The 22,717-nt window shown below is 32.9% G+C and overlaps 1 protein-coding gene across 1 annotated transcript; it reads right to left on the bottom strand.

Moving 5' to 3' along the window:
* Positions 1 to 15,828: 15,828 nt before the first annotated feature.
* LOC131656545 (multicystatin-like) lies at positions 15,829 to 16,655 on the bottom strand. The gene has a single exon (XM_058926242.1). The coding sequence runs from the start codon at positions 16,601 to 16,603 to the stop codon at positions 15,983 to 15,985; it is 621 nt and encodes a 206-aa protein (XP_058782225.1). The 5' UTR covers positions 16,604 to 16,655; the 3' UTR covers positions 15,829 to 15,982.
* Between the last annotated feature and the right edge of the window lie 6,062 nt (positions 16,656 to 22,717).

The raw sequence follows: 22,717 nt of genomic DNA on the forward strand, positions 1-22,717 counted from the left end.
CATAAAATTACACGAAATGTAAAATGAGAAGAAATGTTTTTAGAAATTTTTTCATAATTTTTGGACAAACAACGGATTAAATATGAATTTTAGAAGTTAAGATAAAATTAATAGAACAAAATAAAATAGAAATAGGTCAACGGTGCATACGTTAATTAACATAAAAAACTCACATGGAATGAAAAATACATAAAGGACTGATTTGTTACAATTAAATAACTTAAAGGACCCTGAAGGTAATTTAGCCTAAAATATATTTCTTAAAACATTAAATATTGTTACACCCAAAGCACAAAATCCTAGGAAGCATTGTAGGAAATACAATAATACAAGGAAAACTAAAATTAAGCCGAAGCATCTAGATCTGAGGTACATGGACCACCCTTCTGAGCCACCCTGAGAACGGACTTAAACGGGTATAGTGTCTCGGCAGAAATTATGGCATCATGGAAGAACCTCCCTGTATGTTCCACAACTAGTTCACGGACTCTGAGCACGTCCTGCATAGTCTATTCATGAGAGTCACGTAGCTCCTGCTTTAGATTGGCTACCTTGTCTTAGAGAGCTTTCAAAACCCCAGCATGGGCCTTGGTCTCCTAAAAGATGACTTTTCAGTGATCCTCTACATGGTGAGTTTTCTCCTCAACTGAATAAAAAATAATCTGATACCACTTCTCCAAATCTTTGAGGGATCCTTCAGATAAGCCACTCGAGCAGCCATAGTAGAAAATGAGCCAAATATTTTGCATCCTCTTGCAAAGAGTTGGCAGCTTGAACCTCTTCCTGCAGCACGACAAGATCCTTCTAGATAGTAGAGCACCTCATCTCCATAAGGCTTTGACTAATATGCATAAGAATTTTACTTATGCACCATGCATAAGCCTACATAAGCCATTAGATCATGTTTTTAATTCAGTATTGAGTATTGAGAATTGAGTGGTGAGTATTGAGTATTGAGTAATAACAATTGATGTCTAGAATTTGATCCAATGATCCAAGGCTCCATAATAATCTATGCATGGTGCATAGATTTTTATGCACGGTAACTGCACCCTCTCCATAACTTGATAAATATATTATATAATAATGTAAGATATAGTAATGTAGCTATACTGTAGCGCGTGAAATTCATATGCTGTTTCCATGTAGTTTTAAATTTCTATGCATGTTTTGCTTGTAATTTCCTATATACAGTAGCGTCAAATTGAAAACAAGCAATTTGAACGTTACAATTTAGTAACATGTAATAATAATAATAATAATAATAATAATAATAATAATAATAATAATAATAATAATAATAATAATAATAATAATAATAATAATAATAATAATAATAATAATAAATAATAATAATAATAATGATTTAATACAGTGTTTTAAAAACCAGACCGGATATCAAACCGGTGAGGGTAATGGGTCACTGGTTTATTGGTCGAACCACTGGATTACTGGTCGAACCGCATGACTAAACCAGATTAAACCGGATAACTCGGTTGATCAGTCCAGTTGTTATAACAAAATTATATAGGTATAAAACATGTCAAACATGATGATTCAGTCTCTACAATATATAACTGGCACTTAAATATTTTTAAAATATCATATCCTAAATAAATTCTCAAGTTCATAAATTAAATTCAAATTTTAAACACATGTATCACACATTATAAAATAGTACAAAATTACAAATTATATATTTGCAAACTAAATTTAATTGCACATTTGAATAAATTATAATAAAATAACTTTATTGTCTACTAAATTTAATTTCAAAGAAAAAATTATTTCAATGTTGGTATCTCCTTCTTCAATATCAAAATCATCTGCAACAAATTCAACCGCATCCGAAACATTTTTGTTTTTATTTTTTTTTCATTAAAATAATTAAAATGATGTTGTTTTAAGTTTTTAAAATAAAATAAAAAAATTAAAAATGCATTTAAACCACCGGTTCTAGAAAACCGCCGGTTTACACCGGCTCAATGACATATCTGATCTAACAATCGAACCAGACCGATTACTTGGCCGGTTCCCGATTTTTAAAACACTGATTTAATATTTTATTAATATAATATTTTGAGAAGTTTCGAGTTGTTTAGAGCAAAATTTTAAAATTTGAAATTTTAAAATTTGACCTGATCCACAAATACTCATTGTGTAATGTTTGTTCAGAGTATATAAACATTTCAACATTTTTTCACCTAAACAATGTGAGACTATTCTCTTTGTCTTTCTGCAACCTAACTGTACAATCATCTTCCTCAACTCCAAACTGCTCAGCACATAAGAGTAGCGTAAGAAACAACAAAAGCTGTAATATTACATTGTAGTAATTAAATTTTTGGTAATAGCGGCGTAATCTCCCGAAGAAGGCACAAATTACAATACAAAGAGTATGAGTGGGAGATGAGTGGGAGATAGTGATATTGTAAAATGATATTGTCACTGGAGTAAGGTTGAGGAAGATGGTTGTGCAGTTAGGTTGCAGAAAGAGAATACTAGTCCAACGTTGTTTTCACAATGAAATGTTCAAATATTTCTATAGTCCAAACAAACATAACACATTGACTACTTGTGGACTTGTGAGATCCATGGTTGTAATGGGCCTATAGCCGAAAAATATTATTTTAAAATTTGTGTTTAATAATTTCATAATGCATTTATAAAAAATTTACAACTTAATTAAATAAATAAATAAATAAATAAACTAAAAAATATTAATAAATTAATTATCCTAGTCACTAATGCCATGTAACTAAAAATAATTTTTTAACTGGCTTTTAAAATGAAATGACTAAAACTTAAAAATAAGGGGACCAAATGTGCATTTAAACCTATATATTATTATAATTTGCCACGACTTAAGAGTATAGAATAATTTAATAAAAAAATATATTTGTTTGGAGTGTTGAATGAGTATGAAATTATAATGATGTTGTTGTATATTGGTTGTATGTGTCAGTGTGTTGTTTTTGTGTGAATAAACGGTGAGTATGAATTTTGTTGTGTTGTCTCTAATTATTAACAAGACTAAGTTGTAGGCCTATGGCCAGTGACGATGTGATGCTATTATTATATTAATATTGCAAAGTGCGGGAATTATTGTGATGATTAATTACCTCTATTTACTGATAATAATGGTGATATAGGCGTATGCCTCGTAACGAGTTTTGTTGTGATGGTGTATGTGATGTTGCATTCATTGAGTCACATATATTTGCATTTTTGTGATGGCCTGGATTGGAAAACAGTGACGAAGGCTTATGCCATGTTTGATACCTCTATTAATTGAAAATTGGCGATGGGGGCTGAAGCCTTAGGTACCATATGCATGTGCATTGTTAGTGTCGCATTTTATTTGCATAAGTGTGATTTAACTGTGAAGTGTTGTGATTTGATTTTATGAACGTATGCGACGTATTATGACGTGAATTGTGATGTGAATTACTTGCTGGATATTATGATGTGAATTGTGATGCTAATACTGTGAAGTGATGATTTTATGATATTCGAACTCTAATGCATATTATTTATCATACTCCTGTTTATATGGTTCGATATCTCACCCCTTCAATTTGAATGTTACCCATATGTTGGTAACGTGCAGGTTAAAGAAGATTAGTTCCTCTGCGGGATAGCTTGGAAAATGTTAATCTTCTGTTGCTTCTGTTGAGTCGGGTCTTGCTCTGATACGTAACACTCGGGAAGGGATGAACATTTAGTCGTTGTGTAATGATGTAAATATTTTTTTGATAACATGAACCTGAATAATTTCCGTTGTGTATGAAAATGTGAAGTTTAATGTTTTATGAAGTATACTTAGGTTCATCCGAATATCAGTGTTATGTATCTGTTTTATTAAAATGAGAAGTTGTTTTATGATGTATGATTTAATGTGACGTGTGACATCTTAATTGTATGATTATAATTTGTAAAAGAATTACTCTGATTTTCTTAATATTCTACGGGGTAAATTGGGGTGTTACATTAGTGGTATTAGAGCAGGTCGGTCTGTCCGGCCAAGTTGTATAATATGTTGTTTGTCCCTTAGTACGCGACAAGTGTGTGAAACACTGTCGGTACTTGTTTGCCTTGTTTTCAGGATTTAGTTTGAGCGAAGTGGGGGAGAAGCTTTACTTCTCGGAATGTGTATCAGTTGCAAGATTGCTGAGATGATTGATGTCTCGATGTTTCGAAAACCGAATTTCGGTGAAGGATGTGCCTCTCGAGCTATAAGAAGTTTGAGAACAAGGAGATGTGTTAAGGGTTGTTTGGAATATGATTGAGTTGAAGGAAAGTGAGTTTTGGAGTGGGATTTGTAACACCCCAAATTCTACCCTGCAATTATAAGAGAAAATCGGAGTACATTTATAAATATTCATCAAAAGATGGGATGTCACATTACGACTTAACCAAACAAACATACTCATATTGCATTTAACAAAGATACATAGAATTCAGAAACGAAACTTTATCCAACATATTTCCAATTTCAACTTATAAGCATCTTTCAATTCAACTTAAAACAAATGTCATCATGGAATACAATTAAATAATAACAACTAATCCCCCCCCCCCCGAGTGCTACGTATCAGAGCAATAGAAACCAACTCGACTTGCCATAAATCAACATAAAGACTTTATGAAGTCACTTCGAACATCCACAGTTAATCTCGAGTACCTGCCCATTTCCCATGGTAGGGGAAATATCAGCAAAGGGGTGAGATATCTTACAATATAAAGGAATGCATGATAAATAAAATGGGGATATAGATCATACATAATTTCACCACTTCGCATCACACAACATCTTACAACAATTTTCATCACAAAACAACTTACCAATATAATACAACTTTCAAAATGACAACAATGTCATTAATCAATTAAGACAACATATTCAAATTTACAAGTATGATGTCAAATACGTCACAACAAACATCTCATCATCACGTTACAACAAACATCTCATCATCTCAACAATCCAAACATAATTCAAATGCAATTCAAATGCGACTCGAATGTGACTCAAACTTATGCACATGCATGTGGTACCATTGGAGTAAACTCCCATCTCAAACAGTTTCCCATTGGACCGTCTAAAACATTTGCCACAAAGGTCGTCTCAAACATTTGCCATAAGGGCCGTCTCAAACATTTGCCACAAGGGCTATCTCAAACAATGCAATGGATGCGACTCAATGATACACATCCACAAACACAACTTAAACCACTTAATCAACTTAAACGACATAATCAACTTGAACGACATAATCAACTTAAACAACATATGCAACACAAACAACTTAAGCAACACGTCATGCATCGTCTCAAACGAACCAACTCAATGCCAAGGTTCTATGGCAATAACCTTATCATTACTATCATAGTAATTCACCACGTCTCAATCACGTCTTTAAGTCATATCATCATACAATAATTATTCGATTCACAACACATCATAATACAACTTATCAACATTGACCATAGAATTTACGACAACAACAACAATTTCCACATACTAGCACAACGACAACAAATTCATCGTGTCATCATGTAAAACTTTAATTTGAATTTAAAGTAATTAAAAGAATGAATCTAATTTTTTTAATATATTCTTTATTTCTATATGTGATATTTTTTTTAAATTATTCTGTATATTTTTCATCTTAAACAAAAGGGTAGAGAGGGACAATAAACAAAAATAAAAGGTGAGTTCAGAATGCTAAAATGGAAAAAGTTGTCTAATTGCCTCTAATTGAAATTTATTAGGACTTTGTTAGTACACGTGATCTATTTTTTTATAAAATTAGGAACTTGTATTTATCCTTAACTAAATTGTTTCTTTTTTTAATTTCATTCCTATTGGCCATAAGAGATTTCCTGCAGATATCTCAATTTTAATATATTATTCTTTAGTTGTTTTATATGTCATATAATTGTTTTACATTTACTATCAGTGTGGAATTTTGATGGGCTTGTTTGGCTTGACCCCACACTAACTATTAATTATTTATTATTAGATTTCACATTTAGGTTTAATAAAATAAAATAAAAAGAAATGAAATACCTTATTAACATATTTATTAGCAGATATAATAAAAATTAAAAATAAATAGTATTGATTATGGAGGTATTATATTATTGTTTGTTGTTATTTGAAGAAGGAAAATTAAAACAACATGCAATTGTAAGAAAATGAGAGAATCAAAGTCTAACACAAAAATCACATCAAAATTCTTACATTCAAAGATTCAAACGCAGAACGTTCACGAAAAAAACTCTCAACCCAGATTTCATCAAAGCTCTCAAATCATAAATCTTCCCTTCATACCTTCAAAGTCTTCATAAACATAATTTTTTTTCAATCTTCTTTCCTTCATCATGTTTTTACCCAAAACTCCAAATCATTGTTGGATTCTCTCTTCTTTTTCTATTTCGTATATGATATCAAAATAACATATCTAAAAATAACAAATAGAAAAAATAGATGTAATCTAACATTATTAATAAAATTTTATATTTTCACAAATATGATAGATGTTATTTTAGTATCTTTGTTCATCTTTATTTTTGTATATTTAGTACCTGAAAAAATAAAAGAAGTGAATAAGATGTTAAGAAGATGAAAAGGAGAAAACTTTTATGTTCAAATTTACATTGATGAAGATCTACAACTTGAAAAAATTCACAAATGTGTAAAACACACTACAAAAAAACTCTAATCCAGCGACATAATTAGCGACGTGTGAACAACGTGGCTAATTAATGTTAGTTGCAACGTGAATCCAACATCGCCACCTGTATTTTATTATTAAATAACTTTGCAGTATTAAAGTGGTTGGGAGTCAGACATGGGGGGCTGTGAATAACAGTTGCGACGTGTGTAGCACGTCGCTACATTAATGACATAAATTAATTCATCACACCCCATAACGTTCAAATGGGGGGAATATTCAAATTTTTGTAAAATTTGGTGGTGACGTTATTGTCACGTCGCTACATTTATAATTCAAAATGGGGGGAAATATGATCTGACACATTGGCAGCTTTGCAGTTGTGTAAGTGACCGTTGAAGGTTGCGACGTGGATATCACGTGGCAAGTAGCGATGTGCCTTCCACGTCGCTACATTATGTATTAATCCACCCATTTCACTTCCCCCCACCACCATTCACGAACAGAAGTCTCAAAACCCTTCTCTTCTCTTCTCTGCAACCAAACCCATTTCTCTCCCAAAATCATCTACTCCTAAAATCCAACCTTTCTCTCCCAAGTTAATTCAATCCCAGTTCAATTTCAAAGGTAGTTAAGATTATTTTGATATTTTGTTTATTTCTTATAATTTTATTGTATGTTGTTGTTAATTTTTTATTTTTTTTTTGTATAGGTTAATTAGTAGATTGAAGAAGGTTGTAGATTGAAGAAGGAGGAGTAGATTGAAGAAGAGGTAAGTTATTTTTGTGTATTATAGTATATATTAAATAGATTTAATAGGTATATATGTTAATTTGTTTATAAAATTTGTTTAATAGGTATTGTATTTGTTGAAAATATATTGTGTTTGTTATAAAATTTATAAAATTCTAGTATATATTGTGTTTGTATATATTGTGTTTGTTATATTGTGTTTGTATTTGTTGTAGTATATATATATATATATATATATATATATATATATATATATATATATATATATATATATATATATATATATATATATATAGGTATGTTTATTATATATGTTTATTTATTAGGAATATTATAAAGTTTTCATTTTAATTTTTATTATATATATTAGTTATTATAATGAGTAATATTATACTATATTTTAAAAAAACAGAATATATATTAGATATGTTTATTATACTATATTTATATATATTTGTTTATTAGATATGTTTATTATATATGTTTGTTTATTAGGTATATTATACTTTATTATAAAAAAATAAAATATTTATTAAAATATTTATATAGAATTTAATTTTTATTATAAATTTAATTTTTACATATATAGAAAATAACTTTTTATGTTTATAATAAAAAGATAATATTTTTATATTATGGATTATGAAAATAAAATTTTAAAAAGAAAATAATTTTATACATATAAGTTATGAATTTTTTATGTTTATATAAAATAAGTTATTTTTTTGAAGAATAGAAAGATAAACAAACTATAATTAAAAATACATCATTTTTATATATATTTGATAAAAATAGTTTTATTAAAAAAATTCTAATAGAATATGTTTTATATGTAATATATATTATTGTTTTTAAAAATAGAAATTATTATTAAAAATAATATACATATTAATCTTAATGAGTGTAAAAGTTATGTTTACAATATATTATTTATATCTAAAAATAAAAAATAAAATATTATAATTTAAAATAAAATAATATTTTTAATAATAGTAAATATTTAAAATTAGTATTTTTATTAAAGAATATTTTCAATATGTGTAGCTTAAAATGTGTATTTAATAAAATAGTAACTTTATGGTTAACATAAATATTAAAAAGAAAATAATTTTATACATATAAGTTATGAATTTTTTATGTTTATATAAAATAAGTTATTTTTTTGAAGAATAGAAAGATAAACAAACTATAATTAAAAATACATCATTTTTATATATATTTGATAAAAATAGTTTTATTAAAAAAATTGTAATAGAATATGTTTTATATGTAATATATATTATTATTTTTAAAAATAGAAATTATTATTAAAAATAATATACATATTAATCTTAATGAGTGTAAAATTTATGTTTACAATATATTATTAATATTTAAAAATAAAAAATAAAATATTATAATTTAAAATAAAATAATATTTTTAGTAATAGTAAATATTTAAAAGTAGTATTTTTATTAAAGAATATTTTCAATGTGTGTAGCTTAAAATGTGTAGTTAATAAAATAGTAACTTTATGGTTAACATAGGTTCAATATAACATGTGTAGTTAAAAATATTAGTAGTATTGTTATTAAATAATATTTTTAAGAATAGTAAATATTAACTAGTATACGTCTAAGAATAATATCAAGTTGATTAGTATTCTAACTCAAAATGACAATGATTGTATAAATGTGCAGTATGGAATATTATCGGTATTATCGTAGTTGGATGTACGATAGAACATTTCCAGGAAGAATGGGACTTAAACCCAATTTTATAGTAGGAGTTGAAGGGTTTATCAGTTGGGCGTTTGCTCAGGAATTATGTCGAAGCGAAGGAGGAGTTAGGTGTCCCTGTCTTAAATGTGAATGTAGACCAATAATTAGTGACCCACAGGAAATAATAGCTCATTTGCATAGAAGGGGTTTCATTGCAAATTATTGGGTTTGGACGTTTAACGGTGAAGAACTGCCTAGTAACGTACCAGAGACTAGCAACTCTCATGCTTCAAGTAGTCGGTCGCCTGTGGAATATGAGGAAAACTTTAATCTGATTAGTGACATGGTTGAGGATGCTTTTGGTGTGAACGTGACCTATGATGATCCTGAAGATTTTGGTGGGGAAGAGTTGCCGAATGAGGAAGCGCAGAAATTTTATCAGTTGTTGAATGAGATGAATACGCCGTTGTTTGATGGATCGTCTGACTCAAAGTTATCAATGTGTGTGAGATTTTTGGCCGCCAAGGCAAATTGGAATGTTCCTGATCAGTGTTTGGAATTCTTCGTAAAGATGATGTTGGACTCAACTGCAATGAAAGACAACTTTCCTACAACATTTTATGAAGCAAAGAAGTTGGTGTCGAAGTTGGGCTTAAGAGTAAGAAAGATTGATTGTTGCATTAATGGCTGTATGTTGTTCTACGACAATGAGTTTGGTACTCAAGATGGGTTGTTGGAGGAATGTAAGTTTTGTAAGAGTCCAAGATATAAAGTTCCCAGTAGAGCCGTTAACACTAATCAAGACCGTGTAGCAGTAAAGTCCATGTTTTATCTTCCGATAATACCAAGGTTAAAAAGAATGTTTGCTTCAATGCACAGTGCAAGTCAAATGACATGGCATCACACAAATAACACAAGTCCAGGCACTATGCGGCATCCATCTGATGGCGAGGCATGGAAGCATTTTGATCGAATGCATCCTGATTTTGCCGCAGAACCTAGAAATGTCAGGCTTGGATTATGCTCAGATGGTTTTACTCCTTATGTTCAAGCGTCGGGAAGTATGTATTCTTGTTGGCCAGTTATTGTAACCCCTTACAACCTCCCTCCTGAGATGTGCATGACAAAACCATACATGTTTTTGACGTGCGTCATTCCAGGACCTTCGAGTCCAAAAGCAGGAATTGATGTGTATTTACAGCCTTTAATTGATGATTTGAAGAGATTGTGGATTGGAGAATGGACTTATGATATATCACGTAAAGAAAACTTTATAATGCGAGCTTCATTGATGTGGACCATCAACGACTTTCCAGCATATGGCATGTTGTCTGGTTGGGGTACGCATGGCAAAATGGGTTGTCCGCATTGCATGGGAAACAACAAAGGGTTCACGTTGGATAAAGGTGGAAAATGCTCGTGGTTTGACTATCACCGAAGATTCCTACCACGAAATCACTCCTATAGAAGAAACATGACAAACTTTAAAAAAGATGTACGAGTGAAAGATTCGCCTCCGCCTCGATTGTCACCATGGGCTATATGGGAACAAGTTAGTGAGCTACCAAAATTTACAGATACTGGCAAAGAATGCCGAATTGAAGGATACGGAGTCACGCACAATTGGACAAAAAGAAGTATATTTTGGGACCTCCCGTATTGGAAAGATAACTTGTTGCGCCATAATCTAGATGTTATGCATATTGAGAAGAATTTTTTTGATAATGTATTTAACACAGTGATGGATGTGAAAGGCAAAACGAAAGATAATGAAAAGGCCAGACAAGACATGGAAAAATGGTGTAACAGAAGAGAGTTGGAGTTGAAGCCTCTACCGAATGGAAAGTTATTAAAACCCAAGGCTTGTTTCACTTTGACTTCCCAAGAAGCTAAAGCTGTTTGTCGATGGCTAAAAGATTTGAGAATGCCCGATGGGTATTCATCAAATTTATCAAGGTGTGCTGACCCTAACACTGGGAAGTTGCATGGAATGAAAAGTCACGATTGTCACATTTTCATGGAACAATTGTTACCAATTGCATTTGGCTCGCTACCCAAACATGTTCTTGATCCACTAACTGAAATTAGTCAGTTTTTTAGAGATATTTGTGCGTCAGCTTTAAAAGTGGAAGACATCATGAAGTTGGACCAAAACATTGCAATCATTCTTTGTAAGTTGGAACAAGTATTTCCGCCTGGTTTCTTCGACTCCATGGAACATTTACCTGTGCATCTTGCATATGAAGCTTTTCTTGGTGGACCAGTTCAATATAGGTGGATGTATCCGTTTGAAAGGTTCATGGGTGATTCAAAGCGATCAGTGAAGAATAAAGCAAGAGTTGAAGGTTCTATATGTGCACATTACCTGCATCGAGAAACATCACATTTTTGCAGTCATTATTTCAATCACTTGATGTTAACTCCTAGAACCATACGGAATCCGGTAAATGTCAACCAGAGGAGTCAATTCACCTTATCAGTATTCGGTCTTCCAGGTCGACCTTCTGGAAAGAAGAGTGTGCATTGGTTGACCCAGAAAGAAATGCAATCCGCACATGTCCATGTCTTGATCAACTGCGTTGAAGTTAAACAATACCTTGAGTAAGTTTACCCAATAGTTTTTTTTACCTTTGTTGACAATGTCTGTATACCAAACTTATTTAACTTATGGTGTATATTTTGTAGGGAATTTAACAATGCTTATTTTCATAGTACCGGTGTACAGTCAACATCCGGCGTCATTCATGCTCAATTTCCCTTATGGTTCAAGCAAAGATTGTCTACGGTGTTTCCACCAACTCCAGAAATACTCCATTTGAGAAACTTGGCAGAAGGCCCTATCCAAAGCGCAAATGAATGGCACACATACTTCGTGAATGGATATAAGTTTCACAATGAGGCATGGACCGAAGGGAAAAAAACCATAAACAGTGGTGTATTTGTAAAAGGAGTTACAGATGGTGGTGAAGATGACTTTTATGGAGTTATTAAACATATCTACGAGTTGGTATCCCATTACATGGATTCAGAAAATAAATTTGTCTTGTTTTATTGTGAATGATATGATCCAAGTAGAGGCACAAAAATAGACAGGTCATACGGTACTGTTGAGATTCAAATGAACCGGAAATACAAAGAGTATGATCCTTTCATAATGTCAAATATTGTTAGGCAAGTTTATTATGTACCTTATCCTTCATTTGTGACACGTAAAAGAGGATGGTGTGTTGTAATAAAAACAAAACCGCAAGGTCATATTGAAAATGGCGATCAAGTAGAAGATATTGCCTATCAAGTTGATGATGTTGATCAAATTAATGAAGTGGTTGCAGCTGAAGACATTACAAGTTTGTCTGATACAATTGTTGAGGGACATCAAGTTGATGCATCTATATTGTTGGTTGAAAATAATGTGGATGAAGAGAATGATGAAGAGTTTGAATCCGATAACAACAATGAAGAGAATGACGAAGAGAACGACGAAGAGAATGATGAAGAGAATGATGAAGAGAATGATGTGGATAGCGAAGATGAAGAATAACTAAACATTGAATGTATATTTATATGTTAATGAATATTTATTTATGTGTTAATGAATATTTACTTATGTGTTAATGAATATCTATTTATGTGTTAATGGATATCTATTAAATATATATTTATGTGTTAATGAATATCTATTTATGTGTTAATGAATATTTATGTGTTGATGAATAATAAAATAGGTAAAATGCCACACAAGCTGGACGATCTCCCCGTCCACGTCCGACACAGGCTGGACGATCTCCTAGTCCACGCCCCACACAGCTTGGAGGCTCACGCACCCCACATCCCACACATGTACCAGCCCGTGAGGTTGATGAGGCAGTTGATGAGATAGACGGAGCTGATCTTCGTGGGAGGGATGATCCCGATGAGATTCATGTCGTTGACGGTAGATTTTGGACTCATCCCGAAGGAAGCAAGTAAGTTTCCTATTTAAAAACTTTTATAGTATGTATACATTTTCATTTTTTATATAAATTTATATCTAACATTTTCATTTTTTGTTTCAGTTTTACGCCGAGTCGGACTGCTGCTAGGATTGTTAACTATATAATTCAGCAGATGTATAAATCAGCTTTTAAGAGCTATGGGGACGTCAAAAATAAAGATGAATGGTTTAGAATGTTTAAGGTATTGTTATTTATATAGGTTATACATTTAATTTATTGTTTTAGTTATAGTTATTTAAATAAAATTCTCATTATAATTACTTAACATTTTATTTTAATGTCATACAACATTATTGCAGGAGAAATGTGTGTGAGATCCTTTGAGTGAAAAAAGTGTTCAGAAAGTTTTCAATACCAGATGCTCTAAAAGAATGTCTGATATGCTGCGACGAGTAAGGGAGAATTATGAGCTTCACGGCATCCGTCCTAGCTGGATAGGCGAGGAGGTTTTTCAGGAGCTTCTAATATATTGGAGGACTCCAGAATTCCGGGCTAAATCAGAAACTTTTAAGAAGATGAGGGCATCTGAAAAGGGCGGTTGTGTCAACACAGTTGGAAGTATTAGCACCGCCGAGCATGCCCGACGATTGGTAAAAGTTTTAAAATTTTTAAGTTACTTCTTTATTCATAATATAATTTACTAATTATTTTTAATTATATTATTTAGGCTAAGCAGTTGGGGAGAAGACCATTGATGCCTGAGCTGATTTCGAGGACCCGGACAAGGAGATCGGGAGGTGTTGTCGACGAGCGCACGAGGATGTATCTTGTAAGTGAAATTTACGTTGTTTATTTTTTTTATATTGATACAAAGTTTGTGATGTGAATTTCATGTGGCAATTGATAATTTGCCACGTGAAAATCATGTGGCAAATCATAAGTTGTGGCGTGAAAATCACGTGGCAACGTTTTAATATATTTTAATTTATAATATGTATATATTTATTTAGTATCATTAAATATGCATTTAAATATTTAACTTGATTTTTTTATTGAATATGTGTGCAGGAAGAATATGATAGACGACTTGCCATTTTTCTGGAAAATAATCCTCAATTCATGCCAGCAGAGGGGGAGCCGCTTAACGCGGATGTTGATCACTACATTTGGTGTGAGGTTATTAAAGATAAAGGGCCTAATGGTTGCTTTTTTGGGGCTGGAAATTTGGCGTCCAGGTATAGATCTGGTGACCGTAATCTGTTCCAAAGAGTTCAGGATGGAGAGGGTGGATCGCGTCAACCAAATCTGACACAGGAACAAACTGAATTAATAAGGCAAATGGCGAGACGCGATAGTGAGGCCCAGTTGGAAATGATGCGGAAGAGGCAGGCTGATATGGAGGAGCAGCATGCGCGGCAGATAGAGGGCATTATGAAGAAACAAGCTGAGATGGAGGAGCAGATGAGACGGTTTATGCAAGGAGGTGGGAATTACAGTAATGTTCCTCCTCAAGATCAGTCGGAGGATGACGGAGTGGCTGATGATTTTAATCCGGATAATTATTTTCCGGATGATGGTGCTTCTTAAAAACATTTTGTATTTTATTTGTTTTTAATTTATTTTTATGTAACTTATTATACATTTTAATTTATTAAAATATTAGTTTTAATTAATTGAATTTATTATATAATGTTTATTATATGAATTTATTTTATACAAATTTATTATATAAATTAGTTTTTATAGATTTTATTATATATATTTTATTATATAAATTTTATTTTATAGATTTTATTATATAAATTTTATTATATAAATTTTATTATATAAATTTTATTATATATATTTTATTATATAAATTTTATTTTATAGATTTTATTATATAAATTTTATTATATAAATTTTATTATATAAATTTTATTATATATATTTTATTATATATTTATTAATTATATAAAATATATAAAACAAAACAAAACAAATCTAGCGTGAATAAATTTTTTAAAAAAAAAAAGCATTTAATGTAGCGATGTGGTAAACACGTCGCTACATTGGTCAACAAACACATTTTCCCACACCAACCACACCTGCTGTGTGTGCAAGGAGCTGTTTCCTATGTCATCCTGTTGCGACGTGGTAGTCACGTCGCTACTTTCTGACGTGGTCTCCACGTCGCTACAATGTTGTCACGCTTGCTCCTGCGACATACATGCTCACGTCGCTACTTTTAGGTTGCCACGTGATTTTTCACGTTGCGACGTGTATTCCACTTCGTTGCAGAGAACATTTTTTGTAGTGACTTTGATGAAGATAAAGATATGAAATATAAGTGAATGAGAGAATGAGAAAAAATTAAGAAGAAAGAAAAAGAGAGAGCATGAGGAAGAGTGAAAGAGAGAGAGAGAGTAAAGAAGAAAACAATGACGGCAATGTAGAAAAAAACAATGACATGAATAGACATATTTGAAAGAAAGAAGAGAAAAGAGAAAAGAATGGAAGTTGATAAAACCATCCACGTGGATGGTTTTATCTTCTTTCTTCCAAATATGTCTATTCATGTCATTGTTTTTTTCTACATTGCCGTCATTTATTGTTAAGATTAAGAGTTGCATTTATTGTTAAGGTTAATCATTGAAAAAAGAGAAAAGAATGGAAGTTGATAAAACCATCCACGTGGAGGGCTGTTGAAACAGTCAGACAAAAAGAAATTTCTACAACACTAAATTTTTTTGAATTTTTTTATATGATAGATATAATCATGATTTTTTTAACAAGGCACTTTTTATTGATACATATAACCATGACTATTTTTACAAGCCACTTTTTATTTATAATACAACCATGACTTTTTTTTACAAGCCACTTTTATTGATACATATAACCATGACGATAGATAGCACAATACATAATAAGTTAAGCATGACTATTTATAGATTTAAAATAAATAAGTTTTCTGGAGTCAAGCCATGATTGCTCCAACACAACAGTTTCATGGATCATCAAAAGTGGACCTTCGCTAGTGGAGAGTGTGAGGCGGTAGTTAACCCCGTTAACAATCTGCGTTTCACCTTTGATTACCTTATGTAACTTAAGCTTTGAACCACTTTGTTTGTTGTGTTCAGATACGGCAAATTTAGCGATTTCGATGACATGAACAGCATTGAGGTTTGGGATGGGCTTATATCCACCCAGCACAGGCTCAGGCCCAGACACAGGCACAGGTGTAAAATAAATAAGTTTTCGGGAGGTGTCAAGATCCTCCCGCACAACAGTCTCATAGGTCGTCAAAAGCGGACCTTCGCCGGTGGAGAGTGTGAGGTGGTAGTTAACCCCGGTAACAATCTGATATTCACCTTTGATTACCTTATTTAACTTGAGCTTCGAGCCACTTTGTTTATTGTATTCAGATACGGCAAATTTCGCGACTTCGATGACGTGGAGAGCGTTGGTGTTTGGGATGGGGTGATATTCACCGGTTGCAGCCGCGGAGGCCATTAGAAAAAGAAAAACAGCTGCAAGAGCTTGGAGTTTCATGATTTTTTTTAAGCTTTAGCGAATTTCTTGTTTGAGTTGATTGCATAAACATGCAAGTTACTCCTTTTAATATGAAAATTACTTGCCATGCGTCATCGTAATTGTATAAAAATGTGCCTTGTTGTAGCCCACCGACCAAAAGGATTTTGAATACTCTCCCAGTGTCATATTTCAAATATTAGCTGGCTGTTGCCCAAAAGATTCTGCATGGAAGAATAAACCAAAGATCCATGAATGAAAAGAGTGATTTCGTTAAGTTTCGAATATTTGATTCCAGGAAAAGGTTAACTAAAGTTACTTACTCTAGTTAATAACAAACACCTAGATACATGTTAATGCGTGATTTTGTTTGTGGTGATGTAATGAAACAAAGTTACTTACTCATTCATGCTAGTAATAGTATTTTACTCATATATACAAAATTTCTTTTATTGAGGTATTGAAAACAAATGTTTTTTTTTTATTTATTTAAGAAAAAGTGTGCCTTAGTGCAATATGACCAGCCATTTATGAGAAATAAACTAATGTAAGAAAACATTTACTCACAACTATTTGTAAGAAGGCTGGATTCAATCACCTTGAAGACCATAATAATGACATCACAAGAAGATCAAAAGGACTAGGCAACTTGAGTGTAGCTATCAATAATGTATGCGGCATTCCTTTAGTCAGCTTTCTATTCCCTGTGGAGACTAATTAGAAATATTTGTTTTAAAAACTGGACCGATTATCAAACCGTTGAAGATATTAGATCACTGGTTCATTGGTTGAACCACTGGGTTATTGGTCAAAATGCATGACTAAATCGGATTAAACCAGATAACTCGGTTGAATAAACCAGTTTCTATTGCAATACTATATATTTATTAAATCGGTCAAATCGGATGACTTAGTCTTTAAAAAATATCACAAACACCTACAAAATTTTACAATTTTAAAATATCATAATTTCACATGTTTATTTTTTACATTCAAATTCTAAATATAATCATCACTCACGACAAAATAATACAAAATATAAATTTAAATAAATTTTTAAACCAAGTCTAATTGCAGGGAAAAAGTTGTTTCAAATAAAGTTTGAATAAAGTCTAATTATATTTTAATTATATTTAAAAAAATCATGAAAACGACGTCGTTCTGTGCGAATAAAAAAGGAGTATGCACTTGAACCACCGGTTTTCTAAAACCGCCAGTTCACCGGTTTTTTCCGGTTTTGACCGATTTTGACCGGTTCTCACCGGTTCAATAGCATATCTGGTTCAACAATCAGACCAGACCGGTGACCCATCCGGTTCCCTGTCCGACCGGCCGGTTCGGTCCGGTTTTTAAAACACTGAAGTAGTCATTTCGGAGGAGGAGTACTAGCTGAGGTGGATTATTTGTGCAAGTATATAGAGTCTATCAAAGTAATACAAAAGGTTGTCAAACCCACATAGACCTAATGGGCAATCTATCATTTTCTATTGCTATGGTGTTTATCTAAGGTGATCAGAACAAATATTGGAATAGGAAAAATAAAATAAAATAATTAATTTGAATGAATTTATAGATGTAATACTAGAATACGACTCTCATTGATTAATGGTACTCTTATTATTTCTAAATTGAACTACCTTTGGGACAATATTTTCTTCCTTGAAAAAGAATTAATTAAAAGGGAATCGTCGCTCTCGCGTATTCAGAATCATATTTTACTCTCTAGTTTCTACACTTTACGCTCGCGTACCCGACACACTTGCGTTAAAGAATCAAAAGCCTTATTTAGAAATTAGATTCTTTTACTTGGTTAAAAAGTGGTTTTGATTGGAAAATTTAACTTTAAAGGGTTTCCGGCTTTCGCTTAGCCAATCAAATTCTAAACTTATAAACGCGCCCGAAAATAGTTTTAAAATCACTTTGTGAAAATATCAAACTTTCATAATTAATTAGTAAAGAGCTCTCGCGTTATTTATTTATAAAAAACTTAACAATTTAATCTTTAGTACCATACGACTTTCGATCTTACTCGGTGTATTTACGGACCTACTCTCGTAGTATTAATGTATAAATACTGGATTGGGTCGGCCCATATTTGTTTTTGGGCTTTTGCTTGTAAGGTTTCTTTTACTCATTGTTCATACTATTGTATAGGATAGTATATATGTGGATAAGCTAAGGTTATTACTTCTTGATGCACAGTAACCAATTGTAACAAAATTCAGTTAACTTCATCTTCTTCTAGTTATGAGATTGCTGAGCTTCTCAAACTCTATCATGGTATCAATCGTCGTTGTTCCAACCAAACTTCCGCTACTCACATAGTTCACTGATCAATATCGTTACAGCTTCTTCATGAAGCTCATCTCCTCTCGCTGCAAGAAGCGATTCTCTCTGTTACAAGAAGTAGTTACACAGCTTCTAAGAAACGTCAATCATGGATGCTTCACCGGAAAACTCTGACTCGCAATCACCACATGCGGTAACAAAGTTATCGTCGTTTGCCAACACATCCAATCACACGGTGTTTGGACCAAAACTCTCTATCAAACTGCAAGAAAAGAATTTTCTTCTCTGGAATCAGCAGGTTGAAGGAATTATACTCGCACAAAAGCTTCATCGATTTGTGGTCAATCCGCAAATTCCTCTAATGTTCAAGAATGAAGAAGATCGTCGCGCTGATGTTCGATCTGAGGAGTACGAATCTTGGATTGTTCAAGATCAAGCCCTATTCACATGGCTGTTATAAACAATTTCTGAGTCAGTTTTGCCTCGTGTGCTATCTTGCAAGCACTCATACCAAATCTGGGATCAGATACACAAGTATTTCACTGTAGTCATGAAGGCGAGGGTGCATCAACTTCGTGCTGATCTGAAAGTCACGAAAAAGGAAAGTAGTTCTATCTTTGAGTTTGTACTTCGTATTCGTGCAATCTCCGATGCTCTCCTTGCTGTAGGGGAACCTATTTCTGAGCGTGATCAGATTGGTGCTATTTTGCAAGGACTTCTAGAAGAGTATAATCCATTCATTATGATGGTGTATGAGAAACTCGAGCCACCCACACTATATGAGATTGAAGCCTTGCTTTATGTGCAAGAAGCACAACACGGAAAATATCGGCAAGAGGTCTCAATGGTTAATGCTACTGCAAATATAGCTCACACTGGAAAAAAATTCAGTCACAAAGCCACTAGAGGTGGTCCTCAGCATCATAGAGGCAGAGGAAATTTCAGAGGAAGAGGTCGTGGAAGAGCCAGATCAAACTACTAAATTGGAAATAGGCCAACTTATCAAATGTGTGGCAAGTATGATCATGCGGTCATGGATTGCTGGCACAGGTATGATGAGAATTTTGAACCAGCTCCTTCAAAGAATCAATCATGAAATTCAGCAAATGAGAATTCCAAAGGTGAGAAGAAGGATCAAGTATCTGATACCATACAAGCTTCAGGCTTTTTAGCTCATCAAGAGGGCCTTGAAGTTCCAACCAACTTAGAGTCTCAAGCCTGGTTTGCTGATTCAGGTGCATCTCACCATTTAACCCCTTATAGTAGTTGTTTGAAAAATTCACATGAGTACAAAGGTTCTAATCAAGTCTTAGTAGGTAATGGGCAAGATCTTAACATTAGGGCTGTAGGATTAGCTGATATACAATCCTCTATGAATTCTCACACACCTTTAGCCTTGAAACACTTACTTTATGTGCCAAATATAACTAGAAATATCTTGTCTGTTTCAAAGTTTGCTAAAGACAAAAATGTCTTTTTTGAATTCCATGCTAACAATTTTTTTGTCAAATCTCAAGTATCTAAGGAGATTCTTTTAGAAGGATTCCTGGATACTAGTGGCCTATAACGTTTCTCATCTCAGCCAGTGGAGTCCTCTACTGCCAACATTGTTTGTATATCATCAAAAGATCAGGTCTCAGCCTTTTCAAGTGCTTGTTTCAATCAATTTTCCCTTTGGCATAATAGGCTAGGGCATATTAATTCTATAGCTCTCAAGTCTATCTTGAAACTTTGTAACATTTCATTACCTAATAAAGAAAGTACTGAATTTTGTAGTTCTTGTAGCATTGGTAAATCTCATAGATTACATGCTCCACTGTCTAATACTGTTTATTCAAATGCCTTTGAACTTGTTCATGTTTACTTATGGGGTCCTTCACCTAATCTCTCAATTCAAGGCTACTCATACTATATAGTCATAGTTGATACTTACACAAAATATACCTGGATTTATTTTTTGAAACAAAAGTCTGAAGCCTTAGGTATCTTTAAACAGTTCCTATCTTATGTTCAAACCCAATTCAATACTAGAGTTAAAGCAGTTCAGTCTGACTTTGGGTGTGAATTTAGACCATTCACAAGGTACCTAAATGAACTTGGCATTGTCCATAGGTTGATATGTCCTCACGCTTCACATCAAAATGGTTTAGTAGAAAGAAAGCATAGAAGTATAGTAGAAATGGGCTTGACACTTTTAGCTCATGCTAACATGCCTTGGAATTTTGGGATCATAGCTTCACACATGTTGTTTACCTTCTGAATAGGGTACCAACATCTTACTTTCCAGCCTTTACTTCTCCATTTCATGCTCTTTTTAATACACTACCAGATTATAAAGTGCTCAGAGCATTTGGATGTTCTTGTTTTCCTCATCTTAGGCCCTTTAATAAAAACAAACTTCAACTTAGAAGTTCTGAATGCATATATCTAGGCATATCTCCACAGCATAAGGGTCACAAGTGTCTTAGTAGTGAAGGTAAGTTGTATATTTCAAAATATGTTGTCTTTGATGAGACAAAGTTTCCTTTTCACTCTATCATAGATAGTCCAAATGAGAGAAGTCATACCAGTTCTGTTAATTCTGTGGCTACCTCTAGGTTACTACTTCATAAAGTCAGTCATATAAACAACTTGCCACCTAATGTTACACAGGCTGCTCAGTCTAATCATGCACAGCAAGTTGCTTTTTCTCATCAAACTGATGCTAATTCAGGTCAGGTCAATGTCATTCCGGCTGTCAATTCTGTCAATGACCAACAGTCCTTATTCAATAGGTCTCAACATCTACTGTTGGACACTTACAACAGTCAACATAAAAGCCTGTTATTCCTACATCCTCTGAGCTGCCCTTGTCATCACTGGTTCCTGATTCAATACCACAAACAACCCTTGTTACCAATAAGCATTCTATGTTACCAGGGGCAAAAAAGGAAATTTAAAACCAAAAACCTTTTTGGTTCATACTGTCAAGCAGGCCTTAGCTCACCCCAAGTGGCTTGAAGCTATGCAACAAGAGTACAATGCTCTAATTACCAAAAACACTTGGACTCTAACCTCTCTTCCTGCTCATAGAAAAGCTATAGGATGTAAATGGTGTTAGAACAAGATTTGTTCTGATCAATATTCTTAGTTTTGATGATAACAAGGATATGAATTTTGTGTGAGATAATGTGGTACTCTAATACATTGCAATTTCCCTTTCAGGAAATATATAAAGAGTATGCACAAATCAGCGCTCAGAAGCTTTGTCTCAGAAGGTTCAGCATGCAACATCAGAACATGGTCTGGCAAGACATCAGAAGATGGTCAAAGCAGAATCAGAACATGGGTCTATGGAAGCATCAGAAGAACTTGAGCTCAGAAGCAGAAGCACTAAAGTTCTCATGGTATCACGCTCAGAAGCACTTCAAGGTCAGAAGACAAGAAGATGTTATGCACCAAGCTGTTTGACTCTGATGATATTCAAACATTGTATACACAAACATCAGATCAGAAGAAAGTACAGGTGACAGGCTACGCTGACTGACAAAAGGAACGTTGGAAGCTATTAAAGGCAACGTCAGTAGACACAGCGTGAACAAGGCTCGAGGTAGTCGACAAAAGCGTGAAACATTAAATGCAATGTTGTACGGAATACACAAAGCATTAAATGCTCCCAACGGTCATCTTCTCAAGTGCCTATAAATATGAAGTTCTGATGAGAAGCAAGGTTACCAATTCTTGACGATTTCTGTGAATATTAACTTGCTGAAATGCTGTTCAAATCAAAGCTCAGAAACTTCATCTTCATCAAAGCTCACTACATTGCTGTTGTAATATATTAGTGAGATTAAGCTTAAACATTAA

This window comes from Vicia villosa, linkage group LG3 (genome assembly GCF_029867415.1).
Source record: "Vicia villosa cultivar HV-30 ecotype Madison, WI linkage group LG3, Vvil1.0, whole genome shotgun sequence".
NCBI lineage: Eukaryota > Viridiplantae > Streptophyta > Magnoliopsida > Fabales > Fabaceae > Vicia > Vicia villosa.